The sequence below is a fragment of the Coturnix japonica genome, chromosome 15, assembly GCF_001577835.2.
Source record: "Coturnix japonica isolate 7356 chromosome 15, Coturnix japonica 2.1, whole genome shotgun sequence".
Classification (NCBI taxonomy): Eukaryota; Metazoa; Chordata; class Aves; order Galliformes; family Phasianidae; genus Coturnix; species Coturnix japonica.
In genome coordinates this window covers 8004771-8026631 of record NC_029530.1, presented here as the reverse complement: position 1 = coordinate 8026631, position 21861 = coordinate 8004771, and the positions used below count along the sequence as shown (strand labels likewise).

General features: G+C 46.5%; 2 protein-coding genes across 7 annotated transcripts in view; one reads left to right on the top strand and one right to left on the bottom strand.

The window, feature by feature from the left end:
• LIMK2 (LIM domain kinase 2) overlaps positions 1-10090 on the top strand; it is a 29912-nt gene extending 19822 nt beyond the window's left edge. For all 5 annotated transcript variants that reach the window (XM_015878117.2, XM_015878116.2, XM_015878119.2 and 2 more), the window contains 8 exons: positions 1783-1869; positions 2601-2732; positions 3019-3075; positions 3254-3319; positions 3568-3742; positions 5101-5156; positions 6360-6517; positions 7077-10090. In XM_015878117.2, coding sequence (XP_015733603.1) covers positions 1783-1869; positions 2601-2732; positions 3019-3075; positions 3254-3319; positions 3568-3742; positions 5101-5156; positions 6360-6517; positions 7077-7233 — 888 coding nt within the window. In that variant the 3' untranslated portion in view covers positions 7234-10090. The remainder of the gene's footprint in view (positions 1-1782; positions 1870-2600; positions 2733-3018; positions 3076-3253; positions 3320-3567; positions 3743-5100; positions 5157-6359; positions 6518-7076) is intronic.
• PIK3IP1 (phosphoinositide-3-kinase interacting protein 1) lies at positions 9856-16511 on the bottom strand. Of its 2 annotated transcripts, XM_015878120.2 has the most exons (6): positions 16311-16511; positions 16072-16188; positions 15872-15988; positions 13745-13930; positions 13537-13615; positions 9856-11493 (listed from the first exon to the last, which is right to left on the bottom strand). In XM_015878120.2, exons 1-6 carry the CDS (start codon positions 16390-16392, stop codon positions 11286-11288), a joined length of 789 nt encoding a protein of 262 aa, XP_015733606.1. In that variant the 5' UTR covers positions 16393-16511; the 3' UTR covers positions 9856-11285. The 2 variants fall into 2 exon arrangements, with proteins under 2 accessions (XP_015733606.1, XP_032303795.1); XM_032447904.1 differs by lacking the exon at positions 16072-16188 and having other exon boundaries at positions 16311-16500.
• Positions 16512-21861: the final 5350 nt, after the last annotated feature.

Genomic DNA, 21861 nt, shown 5'->3' with positions numbered 1-21861 from the left:
TATTATCCTAGCATCTACGACAGCCATCAGGGCAGCTTTCTCTGCTTTACTGAAGGTGGTATGAGCTCCTCAGTACTCAGATATTCAGCATGTTACGGGACTTTTCTCCTTACACCTCACTCATCACGTGTTTCCATGGATGGTGGTGGGCCAGTACTACTATACTATACTGTACTAATGAGCATATTTCTCTTCTCCTCTGTCATAGACAAATAACAGGTCCAGGTAAGCAGAACCTTTCCTCTGTCGCATGCTTTTGTCATCTGTGTCCCCACAGTCAGTGGCACAAAGGCATTTTTTTCTGCTCAAATTACCTGTCCCAGTGCATGCTCTGGGAATTAAAATTACCCTCTTGGAGTTCCATGATGACACTTGTTTCAGTTCTGCTGATATGTCAGCTTAAGAATACCACTTAGCCTTGCCTTGTCTTTGTCCCTACACTTCCCTTTATCTTTGGGTATTAGATATCCCTGGCTTTCATGTCCCTGGCTGAAATGCATAGTGTTCCCTGGCTCGCTACTTATATATGGATGCTTGATTTCAGATGGGAGCAGAAGAATATAATTCTCTTGCTTCTCCTATGTTATTGTATTATTCCATGCATTTGTATTCCATATACTATGTCCCAAGGTTCAAATGAGAAGTGCCACAGTGTTTGCAGAAGCTCACAACCTTCCGAAATATTATAACTGGGCCTCGAGTTCTAGGTTGCAGTTCTGGAGGTTTTCTGAAAGGCGTTTTATTTTAAAAGGTGTGAGGCAAAAAAGCAACAACTTCCTTGATCTTCTTATTGAATGTTTTTGTTCCAACAAATACTATGTCTGGTCAGAACAGTCACTTTCTGCTCCTAGAGATAATATGGTTATTTAGTTAGCCAGCAGTTTCAAAGAGGTTTAGCTATCCAAGCAGAGTGGCTCCAAAGGGAGATTCCAAGAAAACTCACTTATTAGAATTTGGCATGTTCCTGTTCAGTCCTGTACCTATGCAAGCAAGGCAGAGCTGATAAGAGAAACCTCTAGAACAGAGCAGAATGCCATAAACCACCTGGATACAGGCAGCTCTTGGAATTGGAAATGCTTTCAGTGCCAAGGGCTAGGAAGTGCATTGCCCAGTGCTCATGGTGTGTTTGTTCTGGGTGCATGCCATGTTGGGATATTTCTTGTAGGCAGCAAAACACTGCTCCTAAGGAGCACAGTAAAACAACTGCTTCCTGCCTTAACCAAACACTCTGTGCAACCCAGTTCTTCTTACACATGCTTAAGTTTGATATGCTCATCAGAAACCAGTAAGCTTCACAGTCTCCTTTAATATCAAAGCATACTAAGGTGGTAGTGGAGCTTTGCATTGTTTGGTTTCATTTCTTATGCAAGTGAATGTTGATTTCTTTGCTGATACAGAATGTAGCTGATGGAGCCTGTGTATAAACTGCAGCCATCATGCTGGGCAGGTGCTCTCTGTGAGGGAACTTGGGACATGTACAAGTCATAACCTCTGAAGGAATCAGTGCAGCTCAGCCATAAGCTTTGTAAAAAGGAGACTTCAGCTCTGATTCTTGGGATGCTATTGGCCTCTGTCAGCTTTAGGGAGTTTCACTTACAGAATCTTTGAATTCCAAAAGCAGAAATTTTACGCTGTTTTCTTTAGATCCGTGGGCTCCAAGTTGTTTCTTTAATGCCTTCTCTGGAGAGAGGGGGAGGATGTTACTTTTCAGAACAGTTGCAAGAGCATTGGAGCTATTTATTCTCGAACTTGGCCTGTAGTTGTGGTTTCTGTTTCCATCAGGTGACTCACAAAGCAACAGGAAAGGTGATGGTGATGAAGGAGCTGATTCGCTGTGATGAAGAAACACAGAAGACTTTTTTGACAGAGGTAGGAGCAAAATTTCCAGAAGTTTCTGAGCCATGAGTTTGGTCATGCACCTCCATCTTCCCCAGTGAGAGAGTTATCATGACAGCAGACTGGCAAAGTGCTAAGGAGGGAGATGTTGCACCAGAGAGAGCCTGACACCAGCTGAATGTTTGCTGCAGCAAAGTGTGACTTGCTTACACTGAGCAGTAGCCATGACTTCAGCTCCCAGTCCATTAATTTTTCAGTGATACAAAACAGACTGAGTCTGAGGCAAGCAGCTGTGCAGATACATAAAGGACTTATCCCTTGAGCCTTTTGCACAAGTACAAGTGATGCAAGCCAATATCCATAAGATGTTTAAGACTCCTGCTGTATTTAAACTGTTTTCTTGGCGGCTGCCTACCATGTTTTCCAGTCATATTTAGCTTAGAGGCAGGCAGCTCCCTAAGCAGCTGATATGCAGAACAGAACAGATAGCTGCTCTGCAGAACTTCGGTCTGTGAAAAGTTTGCTGAACCCAAGGGTGCTTTCCTTAAAGACTAAGATCAGGTTAATTGTGTGATGTGGAAACAAAGAAGCAAAAGGTATTTAAATGCTTTATGATTAGGGGTTGAGCGCACACTCTGGTGCCCGGAGGTAACCTCCAGGATAGGAATGCTGTCCTCTCTTGGACAGGAGCAGTATAAATATAGAGAGAGGATTTATAAGGAGCTGCTTCATTCTGTGCTTTGAGATGTGTCTCTGTTTCCCAGGTGAAAGTGATGCGCAGCCTGGATCACCCCAATGTGCTGAAGTTCATTGGTGTACTGTACAAGGACAAGAAGCTCAATCTCCTCACTGAGTACATCGAGGGTGGCACCCTGAAGGACTTCCTCCGCAATGCGGTGAGCACATGCCAAGGGGAAGCCTGGTAGGCCTCTGCTTATTGTGGAATGAACTTGACAGCACTCTGTGGATGTGCCAGCCTTATAATGCTTGTTGATGGTACTTTCATGTGGAACTGTGTGGAAAAGCTTTTTCTTAGCTGTGGGTAGTCTGGAGCAGGAAGTGCCTTTTTGTTGGGGTTGTATCACTGCTTTCTGACTTCTGTAAGAGTCCCTGTAGAAGAGGAATTGTTGTCACCAGATGGTTGGTAAGACAGTCCATGACTGGACAGGACTTGTCTTTCAGGACCCATTTCCCTGGCAGCAGAAGGTCAGCTTTGCCAAAGGAATTGCCTCTGGAATGGTGAGTCAAACTCTTCTGCATCACTGGGCAAACCTCCTGGGTCAGGGTTAGCAGCTTCAGTAGGATGATGATTGAGGGGCTGTGGATCTTGCCTGGCTTCTAGCACATAGTTTAAGTTTGTAAATGTGAAGGGATATATTTGCTTGGAAACCTCTAACAGAGTTTTCTTCTGTTCCAGGCTTACTTGCACTCTATGTGCATCATTCACAGAGACCTGAATTCACATAATTGCCTAATCAAGTTGGTGAGCTATACTTCTGTTTCCTGCAGTATGCTGTTCCCTATGTCATCTTCACTGTTTCTTTGTTCTGATCTCTTACCCCCCTTCCTGTGGTAGTGTCTCCTACTAACAGTTCATCTCAACTATTAAATACTGATATACAGCTGCTGCTGTTCTTTTAGCCACTGCTGACAGTGAACAGGAATTACAGCCTCTCTGCTCCTGGAAGGAGCTGAGGGAAGTGAGCATTTTGTTCTCAATCCTCTGTGCAGGATAAGACTGTGGTGGTGGCTGACTTTGGTCTGTCTCGGCTGATTGTGGAGGAAAGAAAAAAGCCCACCCTGGAGAAGCCATCTGTCAAGAAACGAACCCTGCGGAAGAGTGACAGGAAGAAGCGCTACACGGTGGTTGGCAACCCGTACTGGATGGCCCCAGAGATGCTAAATGGTGAGATAGTGATACCAGGCTGCGGGTGAGGAACCAGCCTGTGTCAAGGATAGGGATGACAGGATTACAGAAAGCTCCCAACCCTAGTAAAAATCAAACCTATGAGATCTTATGTTCTTAGACTTGTTAATACATGAGCGTATTTATACATGCCGGTATCCTATCTGCTCTTCTTTTGCTGTACCTGTCCCAATAGGCCCTCCTAATAGCAGAGGGGAATGTTTCTGGCAGACACTGGGATTCTTCAGGAGAGTGGCAGCTACAGCATCAGGGAAGAGAGAACATACCTGAAATAAGACAGAACCTCAGAACAATTTCTGTTACAGTTTCATGCTTTGTAACTATCCCTTGAGACATGCAGTCACTGAATTCCAGGAGGCGTATCGTATGCATGTGGGTGTGTAGATACAGGGATTCTCCCTGCCATCTGCAGACAGGTTTGCTGCAGCCTTGGGCTTGGGGTGAGGGCAAGCTGTCGTCCAAGTGCAGGGATATCTGTTTTTCAGCTTATAGCCCTCAGCTTTGTACAGAATGAACTATGTTCATTAGGAGAAAAACTGTCCCTGCAGGGTGAAATATAATGGATGCGATTTCCTCCTAATGAGCAGGTCTGTCTGATCAGGCCGAGCACTTTGGGGTAGCTATGTTATCAGTATTGCCCAGCCTAGTTCACCACAGAAAAGAGAACTTGGCTCTTCTCCCCCATATTCAACAGTTCTTGGTGTTGCTTTCTTGTGTCCTCGCTGGAAAGGCCTGCAGGCTGCTGCTTGGAGGCTGTGTCAGACCTGGCATTTGTCAGGAGAATAGCAAGAATGCAGTCTGACATCACCTCCACAGAAAAAGCTGTTTATCGGATATTGGGCTTGAGAGGGGTGTGTCTGTAAGCAGAGAATGGCCTGCTGGAGCCAGTCTGTGTTCCCAGATTCAGAGCACTGCTAGTGTGTAATTTATTGCCTCTGCAGTCGCTGCAGCAGGGACTGGCTGCTGGTGAAGCTTAATGCTGACTTAATGCTAATTGAAGAGGCAGTAGAACACTAGTCAATGGAAATGAGCTTTCCATAGTTATCTGTAGCATTTCCTTAGATCTCTGATATGTGAGGTTTCCCTGTGTTGCCCTTTTCTTCCCCATTATAAGACAGAAGCAGAGTTAAATATGTGATAGTGGCGTATACAAAGATGCAGCTGATATACGTATCTTGGGGCAACTGATCCTGCTCAGATTTAAGCCTTGCTTTGTATCCTGCTTATAGGGCCTCAAGGGAATAGGCTTAGTTAAGCTTTGGAGGCCAAGCCTGAGAGCTCCTGGAATAGCTGGGTGAGTTGTTGTCACAAAACTGAATGCCATATGTTTCCTGCAGGACAGAGCTACGATGAGACAGTGGACATCTTTTCATTTGGGATAGTTCTTTGTGAGGTAAGTCCAGGACATTACATGGCATCTTCAGTGGACTTTCTCTTCCCTATTACCATTCCATGCGTTTTAACAAGTCCTGTGGTTGAGTATATAGCCTTTTTTGGTAGCACAGTTTGTTAAGCTGGAGTGCAGGCTTAGTCCGCATCCATCCTCTTTGTCATGTGCTGATCAAGCCCCAATATCCATTTTCTTAGAAGAGATGTTCCCTTAAACTCTGATTTTTATTTTTACTTTTATAAGTATAAATATAAATAAAAGAGTATTCTCAGTAAATTCATGGATTCCAGTGTAGAAGGCACTTGCTACAGGATGTGGCTGTAGTACTGAGTTTATTGTCATGGAAGAACCTGGATGTAAGAAATAACAGCCTTTCTGTGATACCTTATAGAGCTTTAAACCTATTATTCTCCCCATGTGAGAATTTATATTGACACTGACCTTTTTTTGTGCCCAGATCTCACCCTACAGCTCTCTGCTGTGGGTATGTTCCCTCTTAGTACACTTTAAGTCCTCTATTGGCACTGGAGGTGGAGCACACCTCAGTGGGACAGTGGGGTTCATTATGAGCACGAAACTTTGAGTGCTGAGGCAGGACTTATCTTTGTTCCACTCATATACCTCTCCTGTATCTCTCTGGTTATAGTTGTTCTTTCCACTCCCTACCTTTGGTTGTGGGGGTGCTGAATTTACTACTAACTGAGCAACTTGGAATTTGTGGTGCTGTTGCCTTCACAGCACCATTTTAAGTCAAGCTCCATGAATAAGAAACTTTGCTGGTGGTTTTGTATGATTACATTGGAGAGATGGGATGACGATGCAGGTTGTATTCATTACCTGCACTCAGGAGGGACTGCATCATCCTGACCAGTGCACAGCAGTGGGACACTATTGAGTTCTCTGGGACATGTACGTTGTCCTGCATCTTCCAGCAGAAGAACCCTGGAGATAAAGTGGTATCTGGACATTCCTCTGCAACAGCAGCCACACTGTCAAGTCTTGCACAAGTTTCACCTTAAGTTTACCTGTATGCACAGTGCATTGCTTATTCCTGCAGCTAGTGCCATAGGACAGGAAGAATGGTATTTCTGTTCTTTTCACCCTGAAACTTTGAATGAAGGAGCCCTTCCCTAATGCTGGAATTCCCTGCTTGGTGACATTTGGAGACTATTATTGTGCTTAAACACTTCTCTCATTTCTCCCTAGATCATAGGCCAGGTTTATGCTGACCCAGACTGTCTCCCACGCACACTGGATTTTGGCCTTAATGTTAAGCTGTTCTGGGAAAAGTTTGTTCCTGCTGACTGTCCTCCAGCCTTTTTCCCTCTGGCTGCCATTTGCTGTAGACTGGAACCAGAGAGCAGGTAGGTTTGGGGCTGGGAGAACTCTCAGGTAAGCTTGGAGGATGTGTGCATCTACCCTTGGCGGAAAGATTGTTTTGCACATAGAGCAGGAGAGGACTGGATTCCAGTGTTCTGTGGGAATGCTCCAAGGTTTGCATGTGAGGAAAGCCTGACAACTCAACAGCTTGGAAGAAAGGCTGCTGAGTATGGTAAAGGTCACTTAAGCAACATCTAAGACAGGGTAGAGGAGGATTGATTGCTCAGGATTTCTCTTGTGCAAAAAGTAGGGGCAGACCTAGGCAGCAGGTATGAAATACAAATACTTAATTTTATTGCAGTTGTGAAGTTCACAGCTTCAGATCAGGGTTCCAAATGAGCTGGACCTTCCTGGTCATCAGTTGTAAAAACTAATAGCCCAAACATATGTGATCTTGTCTATCTGAAACAGAACGGGAGGAAATCATGTTCCTGCTCACACTTCTGTGCAAGGATAATAGCTTGGATAGACAGCTGGCCCAGCCATTCCACATGCTGTTCTGCTTCATGTTCCCCACTCATACGTCCTCTCTTTTGTCCCTAGGCCCCCTTTTTCTAAGCTCGAAGATTCCTTTGAAGCTCTCTCTCTTTACCTGGGAGAACTCGCCATCCCACTCCCATCTGAGCTGGAGGAGCTGGACCATAATGTGAGTGTGCAGTACGGACTGAACCGTGACAAGTTACCTGAAAACACAACCTAGTCAGCTCGTCCTGCTGCCTGCATCACTTCTGCTGGAGTTGAGCAACTGGGAGGGAGATGCACTTCAGCCACTTCCAGGGCATTAACAGGGCACCGTGCTGTGCATTTGCTGCATTGCCTCTCTCTCCCTGCCCAATGCCCTCTCCTCTCGGACATCCTGATTCACTGTGGATTTCTGGCATGCTTCAGAAGCAAAAAGGACCGTTTCCTGCCAACTGCACCTACGAAAGCTGTTCAACACTATTTTTCTGGCTTGAGAAATGCGTCTCTGGCCTTTTCAGGCTTCTTGACTGTGGTGCCTTAGAACTTGGCTGCAAGCTGTGAAGCTGCTCTGGCCCATGAGCCAGGGAGGTAATTGCTATAGGAAACTCTCCTGAGCAAGGACCAGCACTTCTGGAATTGCATCTCCCACTGACTGCCGTGATCAGAAAGTTGGGAAAACTGGACATCTGGCAAAAGACCCAACCAGGACAGTGTGTGTGTGTCTGTGTGTATGTTTGTGCCTGTGTTTTCCAAAACAGCCCACTGACATTTGACGTCAAGGATGGGAGTGAAAACGACTAGAAACTGGGCAGCTCTCATGGGGAAGCGTGTATGCGTTTTTGTTTTGAGAGTTTTTTGTGGTTTTTTTTTTTTTCCTCTGTCTCTGAATACCTCTGAAAACCCACCTAGAAACACTAAGACCTGCCCCACCAGATGGGCAGCCAGAAAATGAGCCTCTTAAGCATCTTCAGACTCTGACCCTGTACAGTAAGTCTGCCTGCCCAGGGACATTACCCCAGGTGAGAGCATTTGAACATAAATGTGTAGGACTGCACTAGACACTGGCTGTGAGCATCCCTTGAAAGGCAAAACTGCTGGAACTCTCAGCCTGTGGAAATGAGGTGATGGTGGCAGAAGATGCTCTTCAGAAAGGTAAAGGTCTGAAGTGGCTCACACTTTGTGCATGGATGATGGTAAAGTGAGATGTGGCCAAAGCTGCTTAAAAGATGAACTTGGTGGTAAACAGGAAAGTACTGGAGACTGTCCCATCTCACTAAGAGTGGCAGCTGGAAAACTAATTATTCAGTTGCCATTACCTTATCCTTCCCTGCAGGTTGCTCCCTTTGAAGGTCCTTGCAACTGCTGCTCCTGCAGCACATACGCTGATTGTCCAAGCAGAAACTTTCCTTGGGGTTATTCCCTTTAGGGAAAAAATAAAGGGCTTGGAATCACTGAGAGGTGGAGTATTTCTTCCTGCAGATAAAGGAAGAAAGCTCTTGCTTGAGTCGTAGCTTAATGTGGTTGTCAGAACCAAACAGAAGGTTTGTTCAGAAGTTCTACAAACCACTCGGTGTAACGTGATTTTTCAGTGTGCTCCTTTATCCCTACACCTCCCCCACCCCTTCAGTACTGAACTGTAGGATATGGGTGTGAAGTTTTTGCTGTTAGCTTCATTTCACCCCACTCCCCTCATGCTTTCCCATGAGTTCAAAATATTGCGTACAATTACATGGAGCCAGTCAGCACCTGACACAAGGTGTGTGTGTCAGGGGGTTGTTTTTAGTCCATGTAGTGGTGTCTTAGAAACACACGGGGCTCCTTGCACTTTGAGTCAGTGGAAGAGCCTCTCTAAACTGGGTCCAGTGGATTCCGGATTGTTAATAGGACTTGTCCTTTCCTCGCCCTCTTCCAGGGCTGGATTTGAGGGGACCTCTGAAGGGAAGAGTCCTGGCTGATTTGTGGGTGAGATTTATGAACTGTGGGTTGCACAGCTCCACCTTCTAACTAAATTTAAAAAAAAATAAAATAAAATTAAAAAAAAAAGAAAAAGAAATGTATGCTGTGGAAGCAACATTGTATTGTCTGTGTATAAATGTAATAAAGCAGGAAACTGCATCTTGGGTTTCTCTTGTCACAGAAAGGCAAAAACAAAACTACACCAACCAGATATTAGGAGAATTCCTTGAGCCAGGGGTTCTGCCACACAAAGGTCTACTGAGATGTTGTGCAAGTGCTCAGTGGTAATATTCACCTGGAGTGATGCAAAGGGAAGATGCTGTCTAGCTGTTAAGACTAGACAAGAGTCAGCAGAACATGGAGCCTCTCCACTTTCCTGAATCAGGGATAAAAATACAGCCCATTCTTAGAATCATCATATTCTGAAATATGTAGTTCAAGAGGCATTTGTTAATGCCAGAACAGAAGAAAAAATGCTAGCTATACCAGCGCCCCCTGTAACCTGCTATGCTGTCTCCTCCATGCTTTCCAATGCAAGGCCCCAAGGGACACAGAGCTGCTGCTGAGCAGCCCCAAAACAGAACTGACCTGCGTCACTGCAGGCAGGGGTTGTAATGGAGAGCAATCTTCCCACGGGCTGGCCTACTTTGGCAGCCCAGTTCACACACCCACAGCTGCTTTTCAGGAGCACTGCCCCAGTCGTGGGCTAGCTGGTGGCAGCAAGGAGACACGTTCTGTGTCCCTTATCTGTGCAGGGGAGCAGAGGCACTGCTGGTAGGGAATTACCTTTGGGTCTGCCAAACTGTAGTAACATCGTCCCTTCTCCTCAGTTTGAAGTCTGCAACAAACAGGATGCTGCTCTGGCGGGCAGGAGCATAGAGATAAGCCACAGTCCACACAGGTCTACACGGCATTTTTCATTTGAGCTTTAATACAAGGTAGCACAATCTGCACCTTCTCATAATGAGGTATTTAAAACATTTTACAAAGAAATGGTATTCAAAGGCATTTAAAAATAAAACATTTCCCTTTTTTTGAATCAAACATTAACACTAAAACCCCTGCTGCCAAGTGCTATTCCCTATTAGGCCCTCAGCTATAAAGCAGATGGCTAGAAAACTTACTTGAATGGCTTGATTCCCCTGAGGTGGGGATAGATGTTTCCCTGAACTGGCCTTGCTTTGGTGCCATCTGGGAGACACTGCAGCAGCTATCCTTTCCAAAGTCCCTGGAATGCTGATAAAAGTTGTTATAAAAAACTCTCTAATAGGGCCAGGTTCGGTAAGCAAGCAGTGTTGCAGCACAAGCTGAGCGTGTGTGAAGAGGGCCGGGCCAGAAGCCACGCTGTGACTTTGGGATCTTACAAGAGCAGCAACTGTCCTGCCCTCAGAGCAAGAACAGCTGCACTGGAATCTACAGCTGGCTTGACCATTCCCTCCACAGCTGGCTCTGTAGAAAGCCAAGGGAATTTAGAAGAGGATGTTATCTGTCCTTAGTGCTCAACCTGCTATAGGTGACTGAAGGGTATGTATTGTTTTTTTTTCCTACACTCCAGAACAATCTGTTCATGGCCTTCTGGTCTCCTGATCTATGTAAGTGAGCAGGAGGCAGATCACTTGGACACCTACAACTGTGACTGTGCATGTAGCACCACAGGGGAATGGAGATGTACCCTCAGCCCTGGAAGACCTGGATTCGTCAAGACCTTGAGAAGAGCTTTTCCAAATTTACAGTGGGGCTAAATATGCTGTTACTGGCCAGAGCTGACCTTCAAATACATTCTTTCTTGGGGAATAAAAAACAACCAAACCTGTTCTAGTAGCAGGATTCTGGATAGGATTCTCCAACTTTCAGCCATTAAAGCAAAAAAGACAGGAACTATAATCAGTGTAATTATCTAGGTCTGATATGAAGCTCCCCTCAGTCCCTGCAGTACTGCTCCCTCCTGGGCTTCCAGGCTGAAACTTAAGTAACAGTGCACACCATTAAATAGGAAAGGAACAGAAAAACAGGAAGCCAAGACCACACTCAAGGCTATTGATTCTGTGGCCAGGTGTGAACCTGGCCCGTCATCCCCTCCAGCTCCATGGCACTCCATGGAGATAGGTGGGAAGAAGCAGCAGGATCCACCACACCAGCCCCCAGCTGGTCATGCACTGCATGGTGCCCCTCAAACAGACTGTGATGAATAGCCCATTGCTTTGTCCCTCTGCATCACCTTCATCTGGCTTTCATCAAAAAGAAAACAAAATAGAAATGAACACACGCAACCCCCACACTCACAGTGGGAAGCTGGAAGCTTCACTCAGCCTGGACGTTTCCTGCTCCAGCTGCTCAGGCACCGGGGGTACCTGCCTGCCCCATGAGCGGGCCACTGCCATCATGTGTGTCCTCCACAGGTGTCTGGTTAGTGTGAACCACAATTGTGTTCTCATCTACAAGCTCACAGGCAGGATTGGTGAATGCTGAGAGCGGCAGTGTGATGCGCTGCATTTCACGCTCATAAACTTTCTGCTCATGCTTTTCCTTCAGGTCTTTTCCCCTACATAAGAAAAAATAAATACATATAGGCATGCTTTGAATGTCATTGCTTGAATGCAGTCAGTAAAGGTGATATGGCAGAAGACTCAAGACTCAGTTCTTTGTTTCACAAAAGGATGTTCCAGCCACATACAAAGTGCCCAGAAACATACCCTACCAATGGCAGAGGACATGAGAACCTTTACGAATATGCAGCTTAGTGAAGTCTGGCCCTCCCCTATAATGTCTTATTCACTGACAGTACTTCATCTAAATGATGACTGGAAAGCCAAACTTCTACAAACCATGGAGCCTGACAAATGCTTCCTAATACCTTACAGTCCCACAGCACAGTCTTGTGCAGGGCCAAGGGAGCAGTGAGACGGCAGAGCCCACTGCTGCAAAGAGCTTCTATAGCTTGCTTCATCTGACAGACACAACTACTGAGGCTGGTCATAGATTATGCCTTTGCTGCAGCAAACAAACTCGTGTGGCAAGTGATGCCATTACTGAATTTATTCAAGCCTGTTTCAGAGCTGGCTGTGCCTGCTGTGGCTGCAGGTACCAGCTTAATACCACAAGTGGCTTCTCAAGCTTACCTAACTTTTCAGCCTGTTGCTAAGTGAGGCGACACCTCTGTAATTTGCATTGAGGAAGATCTGCAGGGCTTTAAAAAATGGCATTAATAGCATGTTGTCTCCAGAAAAGCCATGTATACCAAAAGCTATAAAACACATGAGAGGTTTCTCACCACGCCCACCCAAATCTACCAGCTTGCACATGCAATTTTGAGAGCGAGGCACCTGGGAAAAAAGGAAAAGTAATCCCGTGCCTGCAGCCCTGCAGTGCATCTTCTGTATCTGGAGAAGCACAGCTGCATTAGGACGAAGCTCAGTATTGCTCCTCCCTGGCAAAAAAAAGGAGTGAAGTGGGGCAGGCACCACTCAACACCTCCTGAGCTTCCAGGCTTGTGATCCCCAACAGGCAGAGCTGCTGGGGTTTCCAGTCGGCACATAAGTGTTTTGGCAGCTTTTCAAAGCTGCCTACAAGTGTGCAGCAGCGGCTGCCAATCCTGCCAGCACACGAGACAGTATTCTCTGAAGTGACAACTCAAATCAGATTCTTCAACAAGCAGTGTTCTGTGTTTTGCCCCTTATGTAACACTCCTCCCTCTGTTTTTTTTCTTCTGTTGGCGTTTATTATAAACACTTACATAAGGACGTGTCCTAGCTTGGGAAAGGGCTCCTTCTGCTTGGCTGTGTCAGGCTGCTGTCAAACAGCCAAGACACAGAACAAACCCTCCAAGAGGAAACAGCTTGGGCTTCCACTTGCTGTGGCTATAGTGGTACTTGCTAATCCTGCCCTGTCTCTTACAACTAACCTGCTTCCTATTACCACAAACCCTCCTGATGCTTAGATGCTGCTGAGCTACAGAAAGGTTTCTGTGCAGTGCAGTGAAGTGGCCAAACAAGTCATAACTTACACATGAGTCAAAACTGACCATAAAGCAGACAGGAGCTTTGGTAAATGGAATTTCTCCAAAGAGTGCTACCTGATATGCAGCTTCACAGAATACAACACATGTGGCAAAGGATTCACCAATTCTTTTTCTCCTAAAGTTACCTAAACTAGAGAAAGCAGGTGAAGAGCTGCCTGCTGAAAGGACTACTCTTCTGATTGCAAAGTAAACCTCCTGTGAGGGCACCTGGGCTCTGCTCTCTACAGTTCCTAATTAGAAGTCAGCTCCCCTAGAAGCACCTGAGAAAGCCACATCAAATCACGCACATACGCATCCCAAAACAAACAAACAAAATTAAGGCCTTTTGAAACTTAAAATGTGACAATACCATATGGATGGTGAAATAGAGAAGAGCAGGATTAATTCTTAAATTACTCTTTTCTTGTTGTGACAAGATACTACTGTATAATTTGTGATGTTTGAAGACTTCTGCATCTGTTTGTCTTTTCATTAGCATCTGTTTGGGTTTGCAGATAATCAGACATTCCTGATCTGCATGATTTTATGCCTGAAACAGCTTTAGGACAAAGGAGAGTAGCCACTGACCTCTTATAGATGTATCCCACGACAATACCAGCTCCAATGGCAATGATTATCACCATCATGATCAGCCCCAACACATACCCTGTGAAGAGGGAAAGAGGCGGCATTGGAGGCATTAGATCCAGTTACAGCATGACTTTCTGAGCCTCCAAAAAAGTCCATTGTGCCAGAATTACAGGAATGGATCCAGCACACAATCCTGTGTTTTTACCTAGTGTCCCTAAGTCCTTCTTTTCTCTGGAGTTCATCTGCACTCTCTGACTTATCCCAACGACAGGCTGCACAGCGGCTGCCTCGCTCCGGGAGGGCAAGGTATCAGCTGGTTCAAACACCTGGTTGACCTCCTGAGAAACATTAACTTCTGCTGTAGAGATTGGGGCTGCAGTAGCAGTAGCATCTGTTGGGAGGAAAAAAAGATATATACAAAATACTGAGCATTGATGAGTACTTCAAAAATAACATATGCCACGTGAGCAGGATAGATCTAGACTGGTATCACCAAACCGTCTTCAAAGCACACTGACAAACATTTATTCCCATGAGTAATAAGTTACTATTCACAGTAACTTAAGCAGTTACTGCCAGAAATCCTACCAAGAGAAATGTACTCTCCCTGCTTTCCTCTGACATGAATCTGTGTAACTAGCAGTGTAAGGGATCACCTTGGACAAGGCAGAAGACAGAACAGAATGAAACCCAGGTTCAGAGCGTGAGTCCAGGGGATGCACAATGACTTCATTTAGTTTTCAGATCGATGATATACAGGCTGCAGCTTCAATCATGCTGAACAGACATGAAAAAAGATTATGAGAAGCTTTGTCTGTAGTCTCCCAAGAGTCTATTTATCTCTCTTCTGCCTCAATCTTTCTGACACAGGAAGGTTTGACAGGAGACTCCAGGTTGTGTGAAACAACCTGGGACATTTTTACGCAGCCCCTCTTTGCAGCCCCACAGCAAACTCCTTTAGCATGATGGACAGGCTAAGGCAGAGCAATGCTTCAGGCAGCAGAGGCATTGATTTATCCAAGTAGAGCATAGCCTTCCTCAACCAGAGCCCACGGAAAGGTGCATGAGGATGGATGCTCACAGCAGACTCTTTCTTAGCACTGCAGATTTTTATCAACAACATTAATGAGATTTTCAAGGAAGCTCTTTCTTTCATTTCACAGCAAAAGTTATTGTAGTAAAATGTACACATCTATTGCCTGTCTTGAACAACAACAACAAAAAGAAACCTGCTTTTTGGAAATGCCACGCTCAGCGTGCATGCACACCTGAAAACTCCCTCCATCTCTCAGCGGGTCCTGGATCTCACCCCACAGCTGGCATTAACTCCATCTGGATTTGCTATCTGCAGCCATTTTGAGTCCTCAGTGGAATGTGAAATGGAAGTACAGATGGGGAGCTAGAAACAGGAAATCAGGGTGCCTGCGCTGCACAGTTATGTTACTTAAGGTCAGGCCAGAGAAGCTGAACTAAGGGGTGGCGCAGGACATAACTACAATAAAATGGTGCCTGCTCTGAGACACAAGAATGGCCAAACCTTTTGTACATGCAGATGGTGTACTGGATGAAAGGTCAGTTAACTCCCCAGATCCCAAAGCTGCAAGACTGTTCTTGGCAGCAGAACATTTGTTTTGCTTTATCTTTAGGGAGAAGCGGGCAACAGACAAACACAGCGAAGGAAGGCAGAGGGAGTACGTGTGGGGGAAAGCTGTTTACATGCAAGGCCAGTGATCCCGAGGGACAATGCAGTGTGTGCATCTGGAGAGGCTCAGAGACCTGCAAATAGTCCAAAAAACAAGTGCTTGCTTTGGCCTCAGCCAATACTGACAACTCTCCCAGAAGCCAGCTCTCAGCTATAGCTCTCCTCCTGGCAGGCTCCTTCACACCCCAACATGTCTGACTGACACCCTGCCTGACGTTTTGTTTCTTACTGTTCTCTCTTCACATCTTGTTTTCATGAAGTTCTTCCCCCCTACCTGTATCCAAACTCATCCTGACACTTCTTTAGCAGCACACAGTCGTTCCGACAGCAGCAACGTGCCCCACAGTAAGGTCCTACCCACCTCCCTAATGTTACTAGATGTCCCGACCTCTGCCTTTCATAACACGGCTCAACAGCCCTACACAGACCAGCAAAACGGGTGGGAGGCGAGGTCTTTCCTGCTGCCAAAACAAAACCTCCAAGCACAGGCGAGGGCTGGAGGGGGAGCCCCGGATAAGGGGCAGCGGAGATCGCACGGGGACCCCTCCCCGTTGACCAGCCCCAGTCCGGGCAGGGAAGGACAAAGCCGGGGCAGGGCGGCAGCGGGGTGCCGAAGGGGGCCGCTTCTACCTGAGCAGGGGGGGATCTCGCAGGTTCTGTGCTCGGGGATCCCGGCGGGGCCTCGGACATAGCACCAGGGCGCGGCGTCGCGATTCGGGTTCCGGCAGCTGTTGTGATCTTCGGCGACTGCGGGAGAGCACGCGGCGGTCAGCGCCGGGAGCCCCGCGTTCCGAGCCCCGCCGCCCCGCTCCCCCGCCTCCCGCACCCACCTGCCGGGAGCGCGGCGCCCGTTTCGTTCCTCACCGCCAGCCAGTTGAGGCACGGGGCGCCGCCGGAGGCCACCCGCCGGTTCCCGCGGTACGACGCGCCGTCGCCGCGGAGGCACTCTGCAGAAACACGAGGCCGGGCCATGCGGGCAGGTCCCCCTCGCCGGAGGTTTCCCCCCCCCCGGGGCCGGCCTTTGTCCCCCGCAACAAAGCCGGGCCCCTTCGGGCGGGCCGACACTCACCCTCGGCGCCACGGGCGGCCGCCAGCAGCAGCGAGCCCAGCAGCACCGCGCCCAGCGCTCGCGGTCGGGCCCCGCGCAGCATCCTCGGCGCGGAAGGCGAGGAGCCGCCGGCCCGGCCCCGCCGCTCGGTGCGCTGCGCTCAGCGCCGAGACCTTCCCAACCCGGTAAACAACCACCGGGCTGCGCTCCCCCCTCCCCGCCTCGCGGCCGCCGCCGGGTCCTAACGCTGCCGCCACCGCCCGCCCCCGGGCGGGTCCCGGCCTCGCGGGGAGCCCCGGGAGGGGAAGGAGGTCGAAAGGCGCGGGGCAGCGCTGGGGCGGCCGGGGGGGAACGGGGAACCGCGCCCCCGATAACGAGAGAAACGTGAGAAACGAGAGACGGGGCTCCCAGCGCGGAGCCGTGTCTGCACCCCGCGTCGGGGCTGCGATGCTGTTCATCTTCCAGCCTCCCCTCCAACGCTCAGAACTGAATTCTCCTCCCCCGATTCTGCATTTGGGTTCCCCCAGCTTTAGGGACTGCCCGGGGGCGCACACAATCCCATTATTGCTTTTCGGTGACTCCACACGCTCGAACGGCTGTGTCTGCTTATAGAAAAACAAGGTAAACCACCTCGAACGCCTTAAATGAAGGGTACTGCAAAATTTCCGCCGCAGCAAAAAAGCCTTTCTACAGACATCTGAAATGGGCAGATGGGTTACAACGGGTACTTCTCCAAACAGACAGTATGTGGATTCTGCAGTGCCGGGGGCTGCATGTCACCAGCAAGGGTTCCATGGGACACAAGGGAAAAACAGCCTCTGAACGCTTGGACCTGTCGGCACCGGGCTCTCAGAGCGGGCCGGGGCCAAGCGGTGGGTCTGCAGCCAAGGCAGGGGCTGGCAGCACGAGCTGCTGCTATTTCTGGCTTTTCCACCGAGTTCCTTCTGACCTTGGCCAATCTGCCCAATTCAGTTTTGTGCTCTTCCCCCCTTTTTTTCCATCTAAATAAGTGATAATCACACCTTCCTCCTCTGAAACAGACACAGAAGGTCCCTTCTGTTAAGGTGCTTTGACCATGCAAACTACTGCCGGGAAGCTGCGTGCTGTGTTGTGTTTGATGAATCACTGTCAGGGCAGTGCTGGCTGCAGCAGCAGCCCTTCCCTTCCCTTCCCCTCTCAGATGTTTCCATCCTGGCAGTGCTCTCCATCACGCTACCACAGGTGTCACGAGCAGGCACAAAGCACCAATCCAAGCCAGCTTTTACCCTTTTCCTCCAAAATCATGCACACATTCATGCTTTACAGCCAGGCTGCCCCGCTGCCCGCAATGCCGACACAAAAACAACAGATGTACCAGCATGGCAGAGGGGTAATGATGGAAACAGTGCATTCAGCAAAACTATCGCTGAGCATGAAACTGTAACCCTAGCACTTCTGCGATTCATACTTCAACAATACAATTTAACAGGGCAGTACATCTAGTTTAATAATATTGAATTTAAACAAACAAAACCTGCAGCCAGACTTGCTAGGTTGGAAAAATCCTTTGTGTGTCAGCACTGATCAGCATCACAGCTATGACATCTGCTTTGTGCTATTCAGCTCATTGTGTGCACTGACACTAAGTTACTACATTCCTGATGCTCTCCAGTTTTGCCCGCTGTGAAGGCACTGCCGAGCAGAGCAAGCAAGAATTGTGCATAAGGGCTACTGAGACAGAGCTTCTGTTAGTAATAGCTCTTCCTAAGAGATTTTATGGGACAGATGCATTCAGTCAGAAGCTGCAGGGCCACACACGCATCCAGAGGCACAGTCTACCCAAAACTGTTTGCAGGGGGCTGCCAACTTGATTTCTTTCCATTCATTTTGTGAGACTAACTCAGCTTCCATGCCATGTTGCACAGAAAGCACCTCCCCCTGTCCATCCCGATCCAGGAACTGCAGGCTGGGCAGTGCTCTCTGTGGAAACAAACCTCAAACCTCTCTCTCCTGTTATGTAAGAAGATAAATCTGCAGTTCTCATTACACCCAGCCAAGCTGCAGCAATCAGTCAGTTTCTAGTCCATGGAAGAACAATGGGGAATCTGGGAGAAATGCAAAACCCATCACATTAATGGTAAAGATCAAAGTCTTCTCCACAGCTGACTTCTAAGCTTTTTTTCTCTTTTATCTCTAGCTTTCTGCAGGATGAGGAAAGATTTATGCCTGGCAGTTTCACACAGTTAAGTTTAATAGGATGCCAGTAGCAGCTGTCAAAGGCAGAGTCAATTGTTCTTCCTGAGCTTTGGGAATGGGTTTGCTCTTCTTGCCACACTCTGAAGAGATTAAATGTGACATGGTTTCCTAGGACTTGATTTCCAAGAACCTACCCAAACTATAACTAAGCAAATAGCTCTGCAGCTATACCCTCACATTGTATTAACGTTGAAGTCAGTATGTATGTACACATACATGGACCACAGAGCATGTGCACACCCACAAACACTCTGCAGAACACATTCCTATTTCTAGGAACAGGGAAGGTCAGGCACCTACCCTAAACTCCGTGTGAACCATTTCCAATTAGGAGCTGGTACCTTCTCTGCTGTTTGCCTGATGCAGGTTTCAGAATGTACAGTGTCAGCTTTCTCTGTCTTTCTGTCCTGCCTCTCAACTGGTTTGGTTTGTTTTTTGTTTTTTTACATTTTCCACCTGTGGGAAAAAAATTGAAAATGTATGGAAGATTTTCTCTGAAAAGAAAAATGCAAAAAATGCAAGGTAAATAACATGTAGCACAGCATGCTAATGCTATAAAGGGAGGCAGCTGCAGAGGCACAGTTCTAGAAGGACTTCATGAGAAGTCATCAAACCCACCCCCCTCCTCTGGCTACAGCCAAAAACGTTCACACCTTCCCAGACAAACTAATATGCTTCATCACTTCAACTTACTAAATAAGGGGAATAAGCAAAATCACTTTTATAATCTATTATTTTCTAGACAAATGGATTGCTTAAAACTTCCTTTTAACAAGGCACATGGCACATACCTATCAATTCCTATTTATTCTTTCTGGGTAAATCATATATATATATAATATATATATATGTTTTCACTCAAAACTGTTGTGTTTGTGTTTTGTTTTTTGTTTTTTTTTTTTTTTGTAAAGCCTTCTTCATTCCAATTCATCACTGTTCCAATTGTTCCGCTTACTTCATTGTGATCCTTTAAATAGTAAACTGAGGCCTCCTCCACCATGAAGAGAGTATTAGAGCAAATTGTGCTTAAAGCTTAAGATTTTAAATACCAAATGCCACCAAACACTGTTAAGTGCATATAATCCCAACAAAAGTGAATTTATTTATTTATTTAAACTCTTCTGTTGCTTCTGGATCATAAAAAGAGCCTTGGGTCTCACCTGCAAAAAGCCTTCTGTAAGCAATGCTGTAGGGGTCAGAAACAGATATGCTTTATTCCTAGCCTAGAAATGATCTGCATAGAAGAAAAAAACACTGGGGTTGGAACAAACACATCAGATGTTGAGTTTATGAAATCATCAGCTGAATATAACTAAAAATCGAGACTGAGACAGTCACTACAAAGGAGTCAGTGTGCTGCAACAGAAATATCTGATTGCACTGTTGCATCCCCCTGCTGACATGTTCAAGGAGAGGCTTCCCCTCCCCCTACCATTTGACAGCATGAGCTATTGCTAAGTAAATGCCAGCTACAGCCTCCAAGGACTAACAAGGAAGTCTGCAGAAGCAAAACAACCATATGCGATATTTGAACTGGTTCAGACTGGTTCAGAGTTTGCTCCACTTACTCAAAGTGCCTTCTCAGATGAGCCTTCTGTGTGGGCTGTAATAAAAGGAAAGAGGCCTCAGGAGGGCAATCCGGGACCTATTGTTTACTGGGGGAGTAGAGCAGCTACAGTTCTCTAGCGCTGAGATTAGCGGTAAATACTCCCAATAATTACTGACTAAGAAATTTCACACACTGAGTCCTCCCTAGTAGAAACAACCCTTTGTCCTTTTGTGACAAACTGCACAGGGCCCTATCACAATTCCCTCAGTGGTTTCATCAGGCCCAGCTGTGCACAGATGTACATGTTCACAGTGGCCCACTGGGAATGTTGTAAAGGTCTTAGCTTGGATCATGGCTCTTAAGTCTCTCCCCTAGTGCATTCTGAAATCTGTGCATGGATCACAGACAGCGTTTTCCCAATGACTGTGTCTCTTAGCAAGATACCTTAAAACTGGACAGATACTGCTAGGAGTATAGAACAGCTGAAGAGGCTTCAGATCCCACTTACACTATTGTTCTGTTTCCTACAAGTGCAGATTGCTGCTGACAGAAAAAAGATCATGTATGTTTAAGGGCAAAGGAATGGAATCAAAGAATATGCAGGCCTATGAGTGAAGAACAGAGGCTTTACTCTAAATTCTTACACTGATTTGTTGTTTGACCTTAGGCAAGCTTCTGCCCGTTTGCCGTATTAATACCACTTAAGTCACAGAAGGCAGCTATACTGGTGTAGTGCTGACTTGTTTAGATTAAGAGCACAGATAAACATGAATGTAGGAAGAAAAATATGAGAATGTGCTGTGTATGTTTCTTAAGGTATTAAAGTACCTTTGTAGCTTTTGTTTCTTAATTCTGCGATGTGCACAGTGGTAACTAGCAAAGCTAAGCAGTCAGCTAAACCCACATTGTTGTTGGTTAGAAAACGCTGATGTAAAAATAACAGGTTATCTACAGGTGAGATGCATGAAAAAGGCAGAATCAGAATGCATGGAGATTTCAGTCAAATGGAATAAAATTTCTGTTTGGGTTACAGTCACTAAACTTCCACCGAATTGGACAGAACTGTTTAAGTGCCCCTCACTCACCATGGGAACAGACTTCACAGTCAAGCAGAATTGACAGTCCAAAACTGCTGTTTAAACGTCAGTAACCAAATATTATCAAATTCAGAGTTAGCTTTCACTGTGAAAAGAACGAGGCTGCAGAGTTGCATTTAAACATACAAGAATTCCAGTTCCTTTGGAAAATGCACAGCCACTCAGTACAAGCAGGCAACTCCTATATCCCCTGCCAATATAAAGGCTGAGAGGTTATAAACTTGTACACATTAAATATATATATTTCTTTTTTCCTTATTTAGCTAGGATTTTTGGACTGTGATCAGAGTAGTCTTTGTAATTCAACCTAGGAGCAAAGACCAAACCTTTTAGTAGAGCTACCAGTGTTTCCTCATAAAAGTGCAGGATTCACAGACATTTACAGTGCAGGACTCTCACTTCTGGATTTTATTTTCCTTAGCTAACCTGACAACAGATTGAAACCATTGGCACATAGGTACAATGAAAGACCTCCCTCTCCACAGGTGTTTGCCTGAAGGCTGTGGGAGGGGTTGTGTTTACTTTGGGAAGTTGCCATGTCTTTTCTGTGCAGAATGGAAAACCTCTTTATTTTCTCTGTGGGTTATACACATGGCATTGGCATGCAAGGACAGCCTCTTTCATGGCTCTTATAAATGCTCGTGGACTTTTTAATTTCTATTTACAAAACCAAAGATCCTGTTACTTATAC